The 20,985-nt window shown below is 44.7% G+C and overlaps 2 protein-coding genes across 5 annotated transcripts; one reads left to right on the plus strand and one right to left on the minus strand.

Moving 5' to 3' along the window:
• The first annotated feature begins 3,191 nt into the window (after positions 1–3,191).
• LOC129590648 (atrial natriuretic peptide receptor 1-like) lies at positions 3,192–8,979 on the plus strand. The gene is made up of 17 exons (XM_055485983.1): positions 3,192–3,535; positions 3,858–3,882; positions 3,992–4,302; positions 4,372–4,415; positions 4,479–4,517; positions 4,610–4,690; positions 4,757–4,894; positions 5,232–5,330; positions 5,391–5,596; positions 5,797–6,103; positions 6,430–6,600; positions 6,659–6,977; positions 7,369–7,696; positions 8,140–8,359; positions 8,414–8,598; positions 8,664–8,802; positions 8,932–8,979. The coding sequence occupies exons 1-17, from the start codon at positions 3,202–3,204 to the stop codon at positions 8,977–8,979; spliced, it is 2,994 nt and encodes a 997-aa protein (XP_055341958.1). The 5' UTR covers positions 3,192–3,201.
• Positions 8,980–9,104: 125 nt separating this feature from the next.
• LOC129590670 (uncharacterized) lies at positions 9,105–20,712 on the minus strand. 4 transcript variants are annotated; one of them, XM_055486011.1, is made up of 16 exons: positions 20,366–20,711; positions 19,511–20,222; positions 16,816–16,911; positions 15,794–15,916; positions 15,623–15,721; positions 13,605–13,787; positions 12,840–12,981; positions 12,651–12,762; positions 12,517–12,581; positions 12,327–12,454; positions 12,118–12,241; positions 11,146–11,300; positions 10,990–11,085; positions 10,891–10,911; positions 10,758–10,821; positions 9,105–10,240 (listed from the first exon to the last, which is right to left on the minus strand). In XM_055486011.1, the coding sequence occupies exons 2-16, from the start codon at positions 20,030–20,032 to the stop codon at positions 9,711–9,713; spliced, it is 2,460 nt and encodes an 819-aa protein (XP_055341986.1). In that variant the 5' UTR covers positions 20,033–20,222; positions 20,366–20,711; the 3' UTR covers positions 9,105–9,710. The 4 variants fall into 4 exon arrangements, with proteins under 4 accessions (XP_055341986.1, XP_055341987.1, XP_055341985.1 ...); XM_055486012.1 differs by having other exon boundaries at positions 9,105–9,817; positions 9,914–10,240; positions 15,623–15,916; positions 20,366–20,709; XM_055486010.1 differs by having other exon boundaries at positions 15,623–15,916; positions 20,366–20,712.
• Between the last annotated feature and the right edge of the window lie 273 nt (positions 20,713–20,985).

The following is a 20,985-nucleotide window of genomic DNA, read 5'->3' on the forward strand; positions in this document are numbered from 1 at the left end:
CCTGGCTGCCAGCCGTTTCGGAGCCGCCGCCTTCCCGCACATCTATCCACAGTGGAACCAGGTCAGCGTCAACGCTGCCTGCATCATCACGGCGTGGGTGATCGGATTCGCGGACTATCTGCGGTTTGCGCTGGATGATGAAGACGGATTCGCGGTGATCCCGCCGTTTGGCATCAGCGCGCTCGCTGCTCTCGGTCCCTCTTTTCAAGTCGCTACCGTGTTTAGCACGTATATGCAACTGGTGGTTAACGGGAATGATGTATTTCTTGGTGTTCTTGAAAGTTCTGGATCTTAAACGGAAACGCCAGATTCGAAATGTCTCCCGAGGGGACTTTAAACTTCCGAGCGCAGAATATTCGGCGAAGGATCCGCATAGCGAAATTATTCTGTGCTATGGCAGTGGGCATTTGGTGTTCTAGTCCCGCTACTTTCATCGGCAGCCCCAGCACTCTTTTATCGGGACCCGATGACCCGATTATGGCTCAGGCAGTTCTACCAGCTCGGTTATCTCTCCTCACCGGTAAATGCTTTGATTATTCAATTACGGACTCTTTTCCATAGGATCGGTTGCGATACTGAATTCCTTCAACTTGCTACATATCTTTTTCCAGCCGGTACACGGAAAGATTTTGATCTGTTTTTCCTATTTGGATCAATGATGTTAAAAAATTAAACTAAATTAAAAATTAAATTTTAAAAAATTAAATGGTGGTATGCGGAGTCAAAAGTGGTGTGCAAAAGGTGGTATTAGGAGGCAAAGGTGGTATGAAAGGTGGTACTAGGAGCCAACGGTGGTATAAAGGTGGTATGCGGAGCCTTCACCTTAATTTTAGCACTCAAAATATTAATTTTAGCACAGATTCTTAGAGGTTCATTCAGCGTTCCTAAAATCGCAGCAGCATTTTATCTAGCGATCGCCCGAATTGATCATTACCTAAAAACTTTGAATCAATGTATCCTGGCGCTTCGCAAATCTCTGACAATAAACATAATACAGTATTTCATCAAAGAGCGTTCCGAAATGTTACCACCGTCTTCACTGCCACTGGATGGAAGCGAGCCACTTTTTCGTAGAAGGTATATTCAGTTACATCAAGGTTCTTTTTTTCTTCAAATGGGACAACCTTAATGTTAAATAAATTAAACTTGTAATTCGGTATCCTTCTGATTCTGGCAAATGCAATCAGAGCTGCATGGTGATGGGTAAACCTTAACCCTTTCCTAGCCCACACAACCACAGCTCCTTCGAAGAATGGAGAAGCATTTCCAGTCAAGACGCTGTAGCGGCTGTTAGCTGAAATACCGTTACACGGGGTCGGCTACTTTCATCCTTCAAACTGAACCAAGATAGAGCACGCTTTACTAAAATCAGTAACATACATTAGGATATTATGTGATTCCGTCACTTCCACGACATGACGGAATCAGCGCGGAATTCACTCGAGGCTTGAAGTCAGCCGGTTTCCCTTCGAGAATGGAACCAAAGGTCTATCCGTGAAAGATAAGAAAAGGCCAGTTGTGATCACCCTTATTCCGTGGAAGCGCGGAAAACCGTTGGCGGTGGATGTTACCTGTGTGGACACGCTGGCGGCCTCATATATCGACCGCACTTCCGTGAATGTCGGCGCGGCAGCCGAACTCGCGGAAAGGGGAAAGCTAGCGAAGCATGCCTGGCTGCAACCAATGTACGATTTCGTTGCTGCAGCCATCGAAATTTACGGACCTTATGGGGACGGAACTAAAAAAGCTAGTGGAAATGGTTGGGAACGGTATTGCGACTTCCACTGGCCAGAAGCGGGCGAAAGAGTTTTTTAAGCAGCGAATATCTATGCAAATACAACGGGGAAACGCGATTTGTGTAATGGGTACGATCCCCGATCAAGATAGCATAGAGGAAGTGTTTCTGTTATAAATGCTGTTTCGTTTTGGTACATAGTTTGTACTCGTATCATGATACTTATTAAAGGTCCGTTTTGATTAGGATATTATTCTGCATCTTTTGACCGTTTTATGGTTGTGCGTTATTCATTTGTTGTGTGACACTGTTATGATTTATTTTATAATTTACATATAATGAAATAATACTATTACTTATTTGTAAACCTTTTTGTTCTGCTGTAGAAGGTTGTCGCGTGTAACTGCGGTACTGTTACACGTTTCTGTATTCCTAGAAAACAATGCCAACTGACAGTATACATCGAGAAACCGTCAGTCATGCCCATGTAATGAGTAAGTCGTCGAAGTGTGATGTAAATCCTTATGTCGCATACAGGCTGCAGAATTGCCTTAGTTGGGTTTCCTTCCGGATGCCACGCGCCATTTTGCAGGCACAACAAACCATGCTAACATAATAGCGTACTGTCTGCAGCATGAGTCCTCAACTCACTGTTTTCTCTTTGGCGTTTCGGTATTAGGGAAATTTAATTTTGGTGAAAGCCGGTTGATAATACGATGGCGTTTTAGGAAAATCGTGTTTCCCGGTAAATTCTTTTGTTCCTTTGAAGGAGCCAAGGTATGCTTGCCGGTTTAGTTGTAAAACGCAGATGAATATCCGTAGCGTGCACTCGTCGCACATTTCTTTTGGGTTGAAATCAAACTTTCCGTGTAGAGTAGTTTGGAAGCAACTGCACAAATGTCTCGAATAATTATGAGCAAAAATTAAAGCACGTTGCACAGAGGCGGTTTCCCTGGTCACATGTTATCACATGTTTGCAAATACCTTCGCTGGGCCGCTTTTACCCTTTAATTATCATTAAGGCAGTGAAATGGTTTCGCGGCACCGTGTCTCGCTGCAGCGATTGATGGCGTGATTACACGCGCAGCACCTTCGTGCCGACGATACACCGGTGTACAATTAATTTCTCCCGTCTCCGTTGATATCAATTCTCCCGTCTTATTTGTCGGTGTACCGATCCCATCGCTGCCAGGAACGGACTGGTTATGTTTCAGCAATCTGTTAATCGAGTGTCGGTAGCGGGTAGTTTTTCATCATAATGCAATCAAGCAAAAATACCGCTACGCTCTTGGCGTGTTTGTGCGCATTGCCTGGCATTTCCTTCACTGCGTCATGAGCCGGGTAGCCGGCAGTAATTTCCCACCTTTCTACTTGGATTTCTTATACCCTACGCAAAACAAGATGATAGTAAACACTGAGAAGATTTTGACCGTTCTCGAATGTTTGCATTGCGAACATATTCCACGATGAACAAGCCAGCAGAACTGTTTGCCGTCATGATTGTCGGTGTATTATGCAGAGATCTGCTGGCGTCCCGCTTGAATGTTATTACACTGACCAGCGCCAACGCCACGGGCTCCGGCACCGAGCAGATGCTGCCGACGTTCGCTGTGGCGCTGGACGATATGCAGCGGCGCTATCCACTGGTATACGCTAATTACACCAAAGTGGATTTATACTGGGGCTCCCAAGAGCCCATTTGCCGACCGGAAGGGGACGGGTTGGTACCGACGAGGATGGCGGAATGGTACAGGCAGGATCGGTTTACCGGCGACGGCATCACGGTGATTCTCAGTGCCGGTACAGTTCTGTACTTAGTATTTTGTACTTAATACTTATTATTTTGTAGCGTAGCGATATAGTGTCCTGAGGCTACTATTTCTTGTACTCTGTATACCCTCCAGGAAGGACTTCGTTTTTGTTTTTCTCTTTTTGAAAAGGGTTTACAAGGGGCTCAATTCGAGGGGAGGGGGCGCTAATTAATAAAAACATGACAGATTAATCGGCAACACGGATTATTTTCAGTGTGCGCGCGAGCTTTCGGTGTTGTGGCCGACTTTTCACGAGGTAATGACGTGTGTAACTGACACCGGATATTGGTAATGTATTAATAATCTTGCAGAGCTGGACGTGGCAATTTTAGCATGGTGCGTATATTCCTTTAACTAATGTCCAGATTAAAGTAATTTTATATGGGACGCAATGACGTTGGAGTTTTCGCATTTGGTACGATGAATTCTGATTGTGTCTGTACAGCGGCACGGGAGTGTATACTAACCAGACACGCTCACCCCACGTCATCTCCCTGGCCCAGACGTCGTACATCATCTTCGGCCAAGCGGTCGGTTTAATTATGGACATCTTCAGCTGGCGCTACATCGTGATAATCAGTGATAAACTGTCGAAGACGAACGGTAATGGACGCAATACCATTATGTGCGATGGTGCTCTGACGGATCTCCAGACGCAGAGGCAAGATCTACAGCATATCATCCTGCCCGTGGATTCCGATGCTGTCGGTTTTTCGTATCGAAGTGTCTTAGGAAAAGCGGCTGATTATAGCCATGGTATTTCTTAACTTTTGATTGTCAATAAACTGCACAAAACAAAAGTATTACCGAATTCTTTTCTTTTAGTCATTTTATGCTGCACCATGTACAGCTCTGTGAGGCGGCTGCTGGTACGTACAGCGTGTCAGGAACATTTCCACCTGAGTTTTTAAACTTTTAAAATTTCTCTGTAGGCCACTGCTTACGACATGAACATGACAAACGGCGATTTTGTAAGTTATACTGATTATTGTGAATTTGTGATGCTGCTAGTTGTGAACACTGAAACAGTTTCCTCTAAATCAGATGTGCCTGTTTATATCAGGTGTTCATGTATTTGTACGAAGGCGAAGTTCCCTTCGAGCCTCCACCTGCCCGCTGGCAACAAAATGATTCTTTTGACCAAGTACTGTGAGAATTTAATCAACGCGTAATTAAAATACCACGATTATTTAATCACAGAAATTTCTAGAAAGTTTTGGAAGGACTTGCCAGCCTTATCGTGATTCGCACACCCGAAACCAACTGGGCAACATTTCTCAGTCGAGCTGACCAAATTCTCCGCTTACGCGAACGGCTTTTTGCGGCGCCATACGATGTCGAACTTCTGGTTAGCGATTTCAGAGAACGATGATGTTTTACTGAACATATTTCTTACAAGAAGATATTATTGTTGTTGCAGTACAACGACTTTTTTCTTTCTTGCACGGCAGTTGTTGAGCTGCTATCACAAGTAAGCTGACGAATCAATACTAAAAATAATTTTAACCTGTTTAATACTTAAACATAATTTATACACCTACCGAGAAAACCTCCCTGGTCAGAAAAACCACTCTGTAGTTCCATTCAAAATGTTTTGATTGGAGGTTCTGGATGAAATACGACTACAGAATCAATCACTGCCGACCGGATCATCGAAAATTATCGGTAAAATTCTTCGCCGACAGTTCTCTCTGACATACGAGAACGCCTCCATCGCCGGAAATGGTCTGAAGACACCGGCCGTTCATGTGCAGCAGTTCGACGCTGTACCCAGCCGATTCGCGGTACATACTGCGTTTAAACCTCCTTCATAGCCTTCGCTTCCAGAACGTATTTTATCACAGAATATTTTCTATTACAATCCCGTAACGAAGAAATACGATCCCGGAGCGCCGGTGCAGTGGAAGAGAGGCGTAGCTCCCGTGGACCGTGTCACGTGCGGCGTCAACGGTGCCGCCTGCCAAGCCGGTATCGCACTGCCCACTTTGGCCATCGTTCTGGTCGGGTTATTAATTGTCTTCATCATCACGACCGTTGTCGTGTCATTATGGTACGTTCCGCTATGGTTCGTAACACAGATGATGAGAATCGGTAATTATTTTGAGAAATGCGCATTACGGTGTTGTCAGACTGATGTAACTAGCGTATATGCAACGGAAAAAGAAAGTACACGTAGTGGATGATTTTCTGGTATTGTACACTGTAATTTTATTTTCACGGCGAGACGTAGCATATTGTTTCGTTCTTCAGGTATCAGCAGCGTAAACAGACATCCCGCCGCACTTGGTGGATCATCAACGAGACCGATTTCAAATCGACTGATATGGAACCAGTCCGACCAATGCGTCCCATGAGAAAGCTGAAGAAAGCTCTGTGTCTCTCGCAGCCGGTGATATCCGTGTCCTACTTCAGTGCCGATACCCGGCCCGGATGTTCCAGGAAGTTCCGGCAGATCGTACGTTTACAGGAGACCCTGGCATTTCGCAAGCAACTATACTGGCGCAGCAGCAATAAAACACCGCATTGTACCAGCACATTCTTAACTTATATGGCGCAGGTAAGACTGCTTTGCACTAATTTTTAGGACAGTTTATATGTTATTGCTTAAAGTGTACTCAAGGGAGTATATATTCGTTCATGCTGAAGCGTACAAAGCGTAAGTATGTACAAAATCAATACGACACATGCGGCTAAAAAAAACTGCATTTTTGAACGAAGACCAGAAACGGTTTTATCGTTTGCTCAAAGCAGATAATAATAAGCCTTCCAACCAAAACTTTGGTGAGTTCATCATGGAAACTGAATATTCTTTGAACTATATATAAAAGAAGCATGTACATACTCGTGCTGGTCATGCATACCGCATCATGTCTTTTTCAACAGATGCACAAAATGGAATCCGCCAATGTTAACAAACTACTGGGCATCCATTTATTCTATGATACCTCGTCATCGTTCTATACACTGTGCCAACGCGGCTCCATTGAAGACTGCTGGCATGGAGCGGAACCCGACTGGATGCTGAAGCTGTCGCTAATCCAGGACATTATCCGAGTACGCAACTGCATAACATAGATTTTTCCGCATAACATAGTACGGCGCTTTAATACAGGGTATGATTTTCATCCATGGATCGGCAATAAAAAAGCACGGGAATCTCAAGAGTACCAAGTGCCTTCTGGACAGCCACATGGCCGTCAAGATAACGGATTACGGCCATGAAGAAATGAGTACCCTGCTCAGTGATTCCATTCTGCCGCTGCATGAACGGCCTTTTTTTGCGTTCCATTGCTGGATGGCTCCCGAGGTCATGCGAGGGCTGGCGTCCACACAGGAAAGCGATGTGTATGCCTTCGGTTTAATACTGCACCAGATCATTATGCACTGCCGAGTATTCGGTACCGGACCACATTGCACCCTGGGCCCATTCGGTACGTCCCAGGAAAATATTTCAAAACTTTACCTGCAGTTTATGCAGTTGAACACTTTGAGCCCCGATATAAGCAATTATTAACCTGTTGACGGGCATTTCAATCGTGAGATTTTTCAACCGTAAACGCACAGTAATTTAAATAGAAAAAAAAGAAAGAAAGACTGCAGAAAAAGAAGAAAGACCGTAAAAATAATCCGTTCACCCTGAAGAATTATTTTTGGCGATTACCATAATTACCGGTTTTCGGATTAAGGTTTTCAACGCTCTTCAGTGTATACTGACACTAAATAAATTGCTGCTGCATTTAAGTAACGTAAATTACAGTATCAGGTTTGCAGGTGATACAAGAAATCTTTTTTATCAATAATATTTTGCCTGATTATTTGCAGAGATAATCGACCAAGTGCAATTAGGCGAGATGCCTTATTTTCGGCCTGTCTTTCTGGACTTTGAATACTCCAGATACGGCTGGTTAGTTGCCTTGGTAAAACGATGCTGGGATGAGGCGCCAGCTAACCGACCCACGATGCGCGATACTGCGGCTACGTTTAAGAAGGCTACAGTCGCGGAGGAAATGGAAGGCACACTGATGGACCGGGTCATCCGCTGGTTGACCAAGTACAACGCGGTACTGGAGCAGGATGTGGCCAGTCGGACGGCTCTTCTGCTGCAAGAACACAGGAAGGCCGACGACCTACTGCGTCAAATGCTGCCCAGGTTTGTGCCGCAGAGTCCGTCCGTTTAGGCAATGTGTATGTTAATCGACTGAGATCATATTCTCTTTCCATCAGACAGCCAGGCAAAAAGACCTGCCGACTAAATAATTTTTATTACTTACTAAATCCAGAGCACTCATTAGTCGCAGGATAAAATTGATTTTTTTCAGTCATTGCTCAGAAGACCAATTTTTCTGTACTCGCTCCAAAAACCGTTTTTTTAGTCTTCAAGCAAAAACCCGGCTTGTGCGCTACAGGCATTGCGTGCGCTTTTATGAACAAAGAATGTCTTGGTTATGCTTCCAGAATAATATGTGGCAGAAAGGGAATATTATGATACTATCCCAAACTATAAATATGTTTGTAATGGAAAAGCAATACCCAGTAATACCCAGTAAGTAATACTCAGTTATGACTGTAACTTGATTCGGTCCCTAATTTTAGTGATGCCGTTAAGAGGCTGCGCGCTGGTTTAACGGTAGAAGCGGAATATGTCGACGCAGTGAGTATTCTCTTCAGCGACATCTTCGGCTTCAACCAGTTCGTAGCCGGCACGCGTCCCCAGGAAGTCATGGCGTTCCTCCATGAAGTCTACACGGGTTTTGACCAAGCATCCAGCGAATTATCCATCTACAAGATGGAAACCATCGGCAGTGTTTACATGGTAAATCGGGGCGTTATAGGAATGTTTCTGAAATGTTCCATGATTTTGTCGCAGGCTGTAAGCGGATTGGTTGAACGCATTGGCGACAGTCACGCAAACGAGATCTGTCTTCTGGCTCAGCTCTTGCTCAGCGCTTTCAACCGGGCCAATCAGCACAACAATATGGAGATCCGTATCGGCGCCCATAGCGGTCCGGTGGCGGTGGGCGTGGTTGGCTTCAAACGACCGCGTTACTGCTTGTACGAATAGTTCTGCGGGCAACGTCATTTAGCTAAGTGTGGCATCAAGCATTATTCTGCCGTAGATTCGGGGATACGGTTAATACGGCGGCGCGCATTGAAACTAGTGGTATGCCGTCCCGAGTCCACGTCAGCGGGACCATACAGGTTCTTGCGGTGCAATTTGGACATCACTTCGAGCAACGTGGAGAAATACAAATAAAGGTAAAAATGCATGTACACAATTTTAAATTCTTCAGTACAAAATGCAAATTTGGATTAAAAAAATTAAAAATTATACAGCAGTAACAGCACCTTAAGCATTAACAAAATATCCTACTTTTGCAATTGCAGGGTAAGGGCAAGATCACGACGTTCTGGTTGCTGCTGAACAAATCGTGAACAAAAATTTGTTCGCGTTATTGCTTTTTATACCAGAATTTGATGTGGTGCTCGCACAGTTTTTTTCCACGGAAACTGCGTTTAAGCAGTACGCCTATACAAATTTGAAATTTCTAACTTATGCTACCTTTATTTTTTTCGGTGGTTAGAGTACAGATTTGACAAATTACTGGCAGTATAATCCGAGAAGAAAAATTAGACCAATATGGTGTTTATTTTATCCAGTAAGCCGGATTTTTCAAGGAACGAAAACACAGATCTGTAGCGCCAGATTTAGAACAGAGCTTGTATGTATATCCGAGTTAAGAGCATCCTGCATTCCGATCTCTTTCACCGGAGGCCCACCATTCGGATACCGATGAGTCAGCTCCACCAATCAGCACATCTAGAAGGTGGTTGGCCTTTCGCTTCGTGCGGAGGAGGAAGGATGTCTTGGGAAGGAAACGGTGGTGGAAGTGGAATTTGACGGCGACGGCTGAGTCGCGTTAGAAAACAACGTAGGGTCAGTGGTGAAAGGATCAGACATGCGGGAACAGCAGCGAGTGCACTAAGGAGGTTATAAACAGGTTTAGCCCATGCACCAATATATTTGTCCATTTCCAGTTTGTATTTGAGCGTGTAAATTCCAGCCGTCACATGCACCAACAAATCTTGGCGGTGTTCTTTGCACTTGGTCCAGTTAATCAGTATTGTTACGCATTAGTATTCGCTTTGCGCTCGGTTAGATTGTATTAGAGGTTGATCGCTTCCGTGCGGATGATGGTGGCCTCGTGGCTCTTTTTCCGGGAGAAGCGCGAGCGCAGTTTATCTTTCCAGGAGCGCTGCTGGGCTTTATTACCTGTGGTAGATAAAAGGAAGACAAGACTGTTGTGTAAGCGTTCATCATCGTGCATGAGACCCAGTGGCGGGGTGGGACACTCGCCGATGTACGCACTCGCTGCTGCTGCCCGGTTGACGGAAGGGTCACGTGATCCCGGTGCGGAGACGGAGCGGATGTGGCCTTTCTTGCGCTGTTTCCGTTCCTGCTTTTCGGCGCGCCGTTCCGCGGCCAGGACGTCCGGGTCGCGGTCCATGGCGTCGGTGGTGCGGTCGACGTGGGGCCCGTTGACGGAGAGGGAGCTGGCAGAGGTTACGCCGGCCGCGGCCATCTCTTCCTGGGCCGTGGCCGGGTCCAGGCTCTTGGAGCGTTTCTTGCCGAAGCTGAAGCGGCGTTTGATGCGGCCGAGAAGGGACTGCTTGCGGTCCGCACTGCGAGATCGACCTATAATTTCCAAGTTAAACTGTTCTCATCGAAAGATAAAAAGTCACACATTTTAACCTCGCTATGACAAATTGGTATTACAGTAAAATCTGTGTAATTTGAACACCTACGGTTCCTTGAAAGTGTTCAATGTAAACAACTGTTCAATATTCGCAGTAGCGTTCGCAGTATACGAGACGCGCTGGTTCCTATGCGGACGTTCAATATTCGCAGATGTTCAGTTTTCGCAGTTGTTCAATCTCACAGAGTTTACTGTATTGTACACAATTTAAATACGCACAGCAGTAAAGACTTGTCACGCTGATTTTTCGCAGCCATTCAGAAAGGAACTGGACCTATTTCTTGATATATTTGCAAGAGAATGTTTATAAAGTAACAAAAGTTTTGTTTGAAAGACTTAATTGCTTTTTCCGGAAAAAAAAGTTCCTAGCGTAAAAATTGTTTGAACGAGTGTAACAAATGGTGAACGGCTGGGCCGAGGAATAATGGTGCCTCTGCCTCCGGAAATATAGTTCACCTTTAGCATCCAGGTCGGAAGCGTAAAGGGATGAATCAGCACCTAACATTCCATCCGTAGCACTCTGCAAAATATATGTTATGTAATTTTCTGTGCTACTCTAACAATTCAAGAGGCAAGACTTTCCCCACACCTTAGGTATCGCGAGAAATCTCTGCGTAAAAGCAAACACCCAGCGTTAGGTTAGTGGTCAAAGGTCACGGAAACCGCATGCAAAAGGGGGAGCGTTAACCTTATTGACAACGAGTTGAGCAGTGGTGTGAGCAAAGGTGGTAGTGGTCGCCGATCCGTTGTGCCGGCGACGGACACTATCACTGGTATCAGCAGCCTGACAGCACGACATGCAGTTGTCTACCAGGGGTTTTAATGCACCGGTTGAGCGTCTCACCGATTTCCGCTTCAGCGGTCCCGGCGACGGTAGCGGGCCGTGGTTGGTGATGGTGGTCACCCGGTGGATGGAGATGTCCTCGCTGACGGAGCGCTGGACGGGCGGGGCACGCTCCCGCTCACCGGGTGACGCGTGGGTCTCCACCGTTTCATGTACTGTAAAGGATAAAATAATACTGAGCGGTAAATAATTGGGCGAACGAGCCATTTAAACACACTTTTATTAAACTATCGCGTTGTCGATGTGTATTTTTATGCAAAAAATGTGTGCGATGCCTGTATTCTTTTCAGTTTTATGCAGACTCGATCTACGATTTAAAAAGAAATTAAAATTGAAAGAGATTTTAACACACACTGTGTATGAGCAATATGCAGTTAAAGAGCCCTTACAAAGAGCTCAACGCATAATTATAGCATTAAGTCATACCACTGTGTTGCATATTAGCAACTGTAAAACAAATAAATGTTACGCACTTCCGTTGTTGTACTGCAATAGGTTTCGTAAGAAATCACTATTTCAGCTAACCAGCGCTTAATTATCTAGTGTATCTGTGAGTGTGTACGTATGGATCCAAACTTGTTTAACACCAATTTATTTCAGTAAATAACGGTTTTTATCGAGGCGGTTCCATTACGAAGATTATGAATAATTATGGTTTGTAATTGTACGCTACTTGTGGCATACAGCCATGATACAGATATGCAGACACGTAGTGTGATTGTATGCTAATGTTATGCCTTTTTCCTGAACAGTGTAAGTGTTTTGGCTGCAATCTGACTTTGCCAAATTAATGCTGCTTCATACAGCTTGATGCCAGCAAAACTGATTTACATTTAAGAAATCTTAGGAAGAATACTAAAAAAACTGTCGGAAGGATGATGACCCATCAAAGCAGAACTCTTGGAATTCAAGAAGCAATACATTTGCATCGCATCCAAATTCCTTGAAAGTGCTACAGTATACAGGACTTACGGTAGACATGGCTGTTCCGATTGGGCGACATATTCATGCGTACATGGGTAGCGGTGGGACTGGTCTGCTGCCCGAGATCGTTCGTAGATGGGGATTTCCGGCCGCTGGCCGGTATCACGGAAAACTGCGCAAACCGACGTCGTTGTAACACAAATTAAGCGCTATGCACAAATGTTTTAATTATGCTGATTCACGCGCTGATGCATTACCTCGACCGTCAACGTCCCGGCCACCACGTCGTTCATTAGCGGCCGCGACTGCAGCGGGATAACTTGCCGCTGATGGGGATTCTTGCTCAGCTCATGCAGACTAACGATGGCCGTGCCCAGGAAGTTCCCTGCATGGATTATTCATTAGACTGTCTAACCCGCGCTTTATTCAGCGACAACAACCGCTTACGCTTTTGTGTCTTGGTACGGTCGTACAGCTCGAACAGGATCTCATTGGATTCCGGTGAGACATCACTGCGAATAACCAGACGCAAATAAGAAATTATTTTTACATCGTATCTGCTAAATCCTTGGATGACGTACAATAAGAACGTCTCATCCCAGACGGGATTAGCGCCGCGGGACTTCACAATGGAGGTGGTGTGCTTCTGTGGCGGTTCGTCCATCTCGATGACACAGTAAGGCTCGATGCCGGCTATATTGATAAGAAGCGTAAGCGAGACGTCTGATTGTCATGGTAATCGAAGATGCGGGAGAATATGTGCCGCCAACCTGAATCGCCGCCGATTCCATGGGCGCGATTAACTTTCACCACCACTTGATTGTCGCCCGGTCCGAACGGGGAACCGGTCCGGGATGTGCTGGGCTCACTGTCGGTGCCGGCGGCGGGAGCGGCGACAAACGGGAAATGCGTCTATAAATACCGAATAATTGAATTGATTTAATTCAGTTTATTCGATCTGGAAACCGTTGGCTTAGCCTCACATAAGATCTCCTTGAAATTCCTTATAAAGATGCATTAATTTAAAATGCGTATATTTTTAGAAGATTTCAACGCAGTTATGATAATTATTATTAATGCGGCTAAGAATATGGGTTCCACGGAATAATTAAATTCAGCGTATTTAATAAGCAAATCTTTGGGTTGAAAAACGCATATTGTAATGCTTTGGATTCGGTATAATACGCGCATTCAAATAGCATCAGTTTTGAAGAATACGAGGCAAATTGTTAAATGAATCATGGTGTTTCTAAGCGATCCACTTCAGCGCATAAACTATTAAAAAATTCTAAAGGTCTTTTGTCGTTCGACAACCTTTTGTAGCCTTCTATGCAGGCACGAGAATAACGCATTCGGGACGCACTTAATAACAGTCTAGGGTCTTCGTCAAATGTTAAGTGCGATTAAGGGAAGATAATACAGTATTAGTAGCGGCGCGTGATGGACAGCGTGGAAAAATGGTTTATCTTTAGCCCCGTTACAGGAAATTCACCGTTTCAGCGGTACGCGTGCGCAAGTACGGCTTTTTCCCTTACCTGTTGTGGGGTGAGCGTGGACGGTGTTGACGGCGTTACCGGCCGATTGGCCAGCGCATGCCAGTACGGATAGGGGAAATCGCGGAAGCGCGCCAACTTCATCGTGGTCTTGGTGTTGAGGATGCAGTGCCGGATGACGTCCTGCAGCGGGATCGGGTCGAAGTCCTCGGGCATGGCCGCTTCCTACAGGCAAACAGATGACGTAATAATTATACCGGCCGCTCGCCGAAACGCGGATGCTAAGGCAGAGAGCGGTTTGCGCGAAATGCGCTCGATCCGGCAGCTTGATTAAGTCAAGAGGAACCACAGTCAACATGACGGTAATTTCCGGTTGACCCTTGTCAGTATTCCCTGTGCGCGAGGCGCGGATACCGGCACACGCACTGTGCATGCCGAGTTGTTTAGTTGCATGAGTTTGCAGTTAACAACGGACGCGGGGTGATCAATACATTGTATGCCACCGGAAACAAATGACGCGGAATTGTTGCAAATGTATTATGCATCCTGTGTGCAGCGCCAGTGTGGGATATAAACAAGGGCAACGTTTAATGGATGAGGAAATGGCAGTTATTTAAGCATCGCTTGTTAAATATGCACGGGCATAAAATTGTATTTAACGACTGTGGGATGGGAGTTCGTTCGACAAATTCATGGAAATAAATTATAAATCGTGAACTTATTCAGCAGTCAACAAAGCAGCTACGAGAATATTGATCGTAAATTTAAAATAAATCTTGAGCGCAGTACTTTATTAGAATTATTACGTGTCACAGCGGAACGGAGAGCAGTCCAATAATTTCAAGTGAAATAATAATAAAGTAAGAAATTTATTTATTATTTAGCGGACGGTAAAAATTAAGGAGTTCGCAATAAAAATATTTTTTAAGCAATGCCTAATTGTTTTTAATATGTATTAGATTAAAGTCCTTATGTATAAAATTAGTAATGTCTACAGAGATGAAATGAGTGGTTAACAATATATTTTAAAAAGACCGAGAACATTTTCGCTTAAAAATGTCCATGTCCTTTGACCACAGCCTTTGCTCTTTTCGCGCTGGCTGGATAATTCTCTCGTGATGTAACTCATCCCATAAAAGAAGCCAGACAAAACAGTCTGGTTTCGTTGCACGATCCCGCGCTCAATCGCCCACCAGAAGAAATCCCGTTCGGCAATTAAGTAAACAATGCCGGATTACATGTAATCAAGCGCAACAGCCACTCAACATTGCCTCCGCAAACGTATATACAGGATGATGGATTCTCGAACCAGCCGGCAAAAAGCAGTTGACGAAATAAAACCAGTGCACGGATCAGACACGTAATACACAAACGCACATATATACACACAGACGCTGCAAACAAAACCAGACACCCACGCGAAACGGACTGTATACACACCATATACATAGTACATACAATGAACGCCAACATTTTCAGGACACTTACAGATAACTACGCTAAACACTGCATTTCGGCACAAAAGCAGAACCATCACTCTGCTGCTAGGCTTGATACCAATTGAATCTCATTCAAAAATCGAAATCCTACTTATTTTATAAGGATAGTGCGCCGCTAATTGCCAAATCTGCGTACATGCAAAGGAATTTTTGTCCCCGGGCTTTCAACAACCCGTTTTTGTTGTTCTTTTATGAATTGTGTAGCCAAATAATTTTTCACGTGGCCTAAAAATTGCTTGTGCGCCCGAAAATCGGTTAGCAAATTGTGGGTGAAAATAAAATTCCAAAATGTCTAAATGTAAACAGGTGTACCAAAAGTTTTCGTTATCGACCGAACTTCTTTCAATTTTGCACGTAAACGCAAATAGAAATGAAATTGGGTTTTATGCCGAACCAGACTGGCAACTTTGGTTTTAAGTTCTCAAATCTTTTTGAAAAATTTTATTTTATGTTCGTTGTGGAAAATCTTGATGGTCATTCAGAATTAATAAGAACGGACGTGTTTTCGTGCAAGTGTCCCAAAATCTGTGTCGTAAACCGTACAACTTCGGGTTATCTTACCGGCCGAAGTGTGACCTTTATACTGGGCGTCGTCTGGCGCTCGAACTCACTGGACAGCATAATCTCCTTATGGGCGCTCTGGAAGATCTTCATGGCAAGCTGGAAACACTGCCTGTTATGTAGTTGACCGGGTGGTACATGGCGCATATCGTTAATATTCAGGAAACGGACCTCGCCCTGCGGATGATCGACATCCACGTCGTACGCGTCCGTCACCACGCCCCGCTCCGGACTGTGCGTGGTGGCCAGGACGTGGAATCCCAGTTGGACGGTCTCCACGGAGCAGAAGATGCCCTGCACAAGCGACGCATCAACAGCAACACAAAAACCGGCTTTATGCAGGGTGACAACGTTAAGGGGGGACGTTTAACGCGTATAGGGTGTAATTATTTTATGGAGGTTTCTACGTGTTACAGGCGCGGTTGACATTTTACGCCACCCGACAAAGCGACGTGATGGGGGAGTTAAATTAGGGGGGAATTATGGGCATTTTCTCCTGGTGTATTACGCAGTTTAGCGGAAGGCGGTATTTGTATTTACGTAGGCTGGCTTTTGCTGTCAGCGCATAGTCATTGGGAAAATAATAGGTTTTGAAATTGTTACAACTTCTATGTAGAATCTACTCGAAAACAGTTTATTGAGAAACACAGATTTATTATTCTACGGATAGATACTAAAATGATTAATTCAGTGACTGAATTTCACTTATTACAATTTACAATATTATTTTGCAATCTGACTTCGCTTGTTTAAATCAAAAACACTGATCTGCAAATTTTTTAATTTTAAAAATATTTTCAAACATAATATTTTTAAACAACACAAAAATATTTTCGAACAATTACACAACTGTTTTCAACATCTTTCGCAAACCTGTTTGCCTCTAATTTTCATTTATTTAATCTTTAAAGCATTTTTTCTCTCGCCCCTTTTAAACAAAAATATTGAAAAATTAAAATAATTTTTAAATACTGTTAAAACAACCTTAAAAATCGGTTTACATAACTGGCTTAAATAAATTAGATTTAAAAGTTAGACAACATATTTTCTGACTTTGAGCTATTGCCCTTATGAATAACAATATGAAATGAGACTGCTATCAGTATAATAATAAACTGATTTGCTCTGCATGGTAAAGGGAAGAAGGAAGAAATGAAGTCTCACGTGCCAAGTGGCTTGTTTGTTATCCTTACCAACTGTTCATCGGCCGAGAGTTCCGCTCTGACATCGCTGATCCGCGGCGCCCGGCTACTGGGCGCGAATCGATCGAATGTGACGAGAATGCCCAACTATACAACACACAACAACAGCACCACTGACACAACCAATAAAGACCAATAAGTATACAGATAAATCTCTATCGTATAGATGCGGCGCTTGACCAGATTGCTACAACGGTGATATAATTATCGGGAGCTGGCACTACTCTCCAGACAATTTACGGGAGTAGACAAACATTACGGATGGTGATTTATATCACTTGAAAGTCAAGGTCAACGACGACGAATTCATTAAGTGCGGTACAGTGTGGCGGGTTCGGTTGGGCTGGCACTGACAGATGAGTGCCGGTCATAATCACTTGGATGCGGAAGTTTGCAGTGGGAAGGGGAGTGTGCGGCGCTGGATGCCGGTTGTAATGCGAAAAAGGGAAAAATGCGCAAGGCCTTTTCTTTAATTTTCACGGTGCGTGGTTGGAGTGAAATCTGATTAAAATGCACCGGCTGCTGCCAAATTAGTGCTAGAAGCGGTATAATCTCATTAACTGCTGCTGATACAGATCAAAACAATTCCCGGAAATTCGAAAAAAATAGAAAGGCAGCTAATTTCACTGGGAAAATGCTTCTAAATTTACCAAGCCGAATTCCGCTGCAGTTGCAATTGTTAAGCAATCTAAATGACTTTCACGGGATTCCAGTTATTTATTTGACAAAATGCCTCCTAAGTTAAATTCATTCTCAAGACAAAAGCAAACCATTTTGTAATAAAATAGTAAAACTTATTTTTTTGAAATAAATTCATATAATGCAAAAATAACTAGTTTTTTGGCACGCCAATTTAATTCAAAATAAAATTCATTGAAAACCGTTTTTTTAAAATGAATAGGATGCATTTTTATATAAAGAATATCTGCACAGGCATTTATCATGTTTTTTGCGTGTCACTTTAAAAACTTATTTTTCGCGTTTATTTCGGTACATATTTTTGCCATAATTGCAGCAGCTGGCCGGTGTACTATTCTCTCTGTAAAACAGAAAAACACAATACTTGTGAGTTGTAACTAAATAACATATTTTTTCCTCCAGCCCGTGTACATCCTGCAGTTTAACGGCTGGCAGCTGCCGCGCGGCATAAAACGTGCAAAAAGCAGCATAAAACGCCGGGGTCTTAAGTGCGCCGGCAGTGCGTCAAAGCGTGCCAAGCCGGGGCTATATCAGTTTTCCCGATGGCTACCAAAAATAATGTAAGTCTTAAATATCCATCCAAGCTCTCGATTACCACTATACACATAGTGCGCGTCCATATAAAAATGTTAGCCGGCAATGACGGCAAATAATGTCTATAGCCCAAACTGTCAAGCGCCCGCGATCCGCGCATGTCTAAAATTAGCCGGCGATGCTGTCTCACTCTATTAAAAAAAGCGAACAAAATCAAACACTATTACATAAACTGCATCGATCTCGCTGTGTATATCGATGATGCGCGTGTGTGTGTAAGTGCATTGGATGCTCCAACCGGAAGTGTGTTATCCCGTTGCATCAGCGGGAAGAGTAGCCCGGGTGATGGTGCGGATGGCCCAGCTAACCTTGGCCGAACCGATAATTCGCCCGCGTCGATTAAAGTAGCCGTAGTGTAAAATGCGGTAATTACGGCCGCATCATCGATCCATACCAATCGATGGTCCGCTTAATGAATCCGGCCAACTTTTTCCTTGATGGTTCGGCTTTGTGCCGGTAGATGTGCACCGGTGGTTGCGTAATAGAATTGCCGGTAAATTGTACAGTTTTGCCACCGGGTGTAATTCTTCAACGCGTAGTGTGCAGGGTGGGATTAGAATTAATGATATTCGCTGAAGAAACTTGACGTCTGTAACCCAGTTATTCCGTGGGATGAGGACTGGGGGATTGTAGCCATCAGACGTCGTCAAGTGCCGGTTATGCCCTAATTGACACTGCTGCCTTAATCGCAATATGCGCGTGCAATCGCCAGCTGAAGGGAATTATTGTGCGCGGTGCTGAGGCGATTTTTCTTCGCGCATTTTTGACATTCCAGCTGACCATGCCTGTCAAGCGCAAAAATCACAAATCCCGCAGCTTAAAATATGCCGGCAAAATACAGGTCAAAAATTGGCGGAATTTGCAATTAAAAACCGCAACGGAATTTTGAAAAATAATTTTATTTACACGAAATATTTTCTCATCCTTTCTGCATTTTACTAACGGCATCCGTTAGCATCTTACATCAAATTAACCCTGTATCCTTTATGAATACCTAAATTTAAATATATTTAAAGAATTTTCAACACTTCTTTTACGAATATTCGAAATTGCAGGAAAGTAGGAATGTTACAGTCGTTTTCATGCAAAGAAATAACCCTGGAGCATTGCGAGGCGCTTGTCAAAAACGCATCCTACGTCTTCGGGTATTATAATATCAACAAAGGAATTTTCTCTACCGATTACACCGGAAATGCCCTGCGCGACACACGGAAATCAATACCGTGCGCATTTCTCATTTGTAGCGCACTAATCGAATTACCCAGACCCAGCCACCCTACACTGCCTATAATTCTTTCCCTGGACAGCGCCGATCTATTTCCGTCACAAAAATGATTAGCTGGGAGGTGTAAAAAACAAGCCCAGCGCAATCAATACACAACTACACACATACCTGCTGTGCATTACGCTTGGCGTACTCATTTAACGCCGACAACCAGATATCGGCAAACTCCGGTGTGGAATTGTATCGGTGATACAGCCAATTCAGGACATTATTCACCCAGTCCGAGCCCTCCTGACTGTAGTTGATTAATTTCACCCGGGCCTGTAAACTCTCGGTGGGCGTGGACACCAGGGAGGAGGCCGACGGGGAACTGCTGTCGGGGGTGCGGCGGTATGGGCTCTCGCGGGTGGGTAGCGGCAGCACCGTGGGCGGGTGCCGGTACTGCGGGAGAACGGCCGCCGGTGCCGGTTCCTCACCGAAATAACGGATTAACCACACCTTCAGGTGATCCGTGGTAAAGTACACAATCCCGGCTAAGACAATCCAGCCCAGGAGTAATAATCCCAAGGGATCCATCCCGGCATCCTGACCGCCGCCGGGATCCATCCACAGTTGATCGAGACGGTGTGACCAGATGCTGGCGGTTTCACGCAGACGATACCAGACGATACGGCCGACCACATCCACCATCGCACAAACTCAACAGTAACGCAGTGCAAAGCCAAGCGCTCTTTTACACACACACTGTGTATATATAATCCCGGTGGTTGCGTGTACAGTGAGTGGGTGCAGCTTCCGGATACGGTGGCGCACTGTCAATGGTTAGATTACAGCCAGGACCCGCCTCTTGCCGGCCGCTTCATTGGAGGATCATTGAAAACTGTTTGAAAGGAGAAAACCACAATATGGTTAAATAGATAGTTTAGCGATTAACACAAACGCGACTATTTAAACTAGTATCCAGGCTGGTTAAATTCCACCGGGGATTAATGTGCAGCGGGCGAAAAACAAAAGCCGGCTTACCACAGTGAAATGCCGGTTGGATCTGCGTTTTGCCCGGGGATTAGCCGCGCGCGCGCATTGCACTGGTTGTTTAAGCGGTGTCTAATGAGGAGACGGCGGTGATTTATACCGGATCACGGGGGAACGGGCTGCTCCTTGGTATTGCAGCCCCGCCGTCAGGGCGCGTTAGCGTGCCGGGATGGATTAGGAAGGAAAAACATAAATTATCGATCCTCAGCCAGTTAGATCATCGCACGCACTAACGGATTCCATACGGGCGCATACTACGCAGTAAAGTTTAAACATAGGGTAATTATCGCAGACCAATGGAGGAATGTTGTGCTGCTGCGTCGAGCCCGCGCTGGAATCACGGCGGATGTGTAGGCCGCACCGATGAATACAGCTGATATCGGCGATAAATTCTTCCCTCCTTTTCAGAAACTGCCAGTTAAGCAGCTGGAAGCGGGTTTAAAAATAAAACGCTTCGTGTACGTGTGTGTGTGTGCGCGCGCGCTCGCCGGCATTTATTTCTCTGATGCTGCAGCAGCGGATGATGGAGAAACATGCTAATTTCAATTAGGCGCTTATTTATTCCATGAGATGCAGGAGCGGGCAATTGGTTTATATATATGCAGATGCCG

Source organism: Paramacrobiotus metropolitanus, unplaced genomic scaffold (genome assembly GCF_019649055.1).
Source record: "Paramacrobiotus metropolitanus isolate TYO unplaced genomic scaffold, Prichtersi_v1.0 Parri_scaffold0000041, whole genome shotgun sequence".
Classification (NCBI taxonomy): Eukaryota; Metazoa; Tardigrada; class Eutardigrada; order Parachela; family Macrobiotidae; genus Paramacrobiotus; species Paramacrobiotus metropolitanus.

Coding starts and splice junctions, on each gene's coding strand:
- LOC129590648 (XM_055485983.1), top strand. CDS start 3,202: ATGAACAAGCCAGCAGAACTGTTTGCCGTCATGATTGTCGGTGTATTA. Junction 3,536..3,857: donor CACGGTGATTCTCAGTGCCG/GTACAGTTCTGT, acceptor ATAATCTTGCAG/AGCTGGACGTGGCAATTTTA. Junction 8,360..8,413: donor CCATCGGCAGTGTTTACATG/GTAAATCGGGGC, acceptor ATTTTGTCGCAG/GCTGTAAGCGGATTGGTTGA.
- LOC129590670 (XM_055486010.1), bottom strand. CDS start 20,032: ATGGTGGATGTGGTCGGCCGTATCGTCTGGTATCGTCTGCGTGAAACC. Junction 13,788..15,622: donor TAAAGGTCACACTTCGGCCG/GTAAGATAACCC, acceptor GTTTGCCTGTAG/GAAGCGGCCATGCCCGAGGA. Junction 12,582..12,650: donor TGGGATGAGACGTTCTTATT/GTACGTCATCCA, acceptor GGTTATTCGCAG/TGATGTCTCACCGGAATCCA.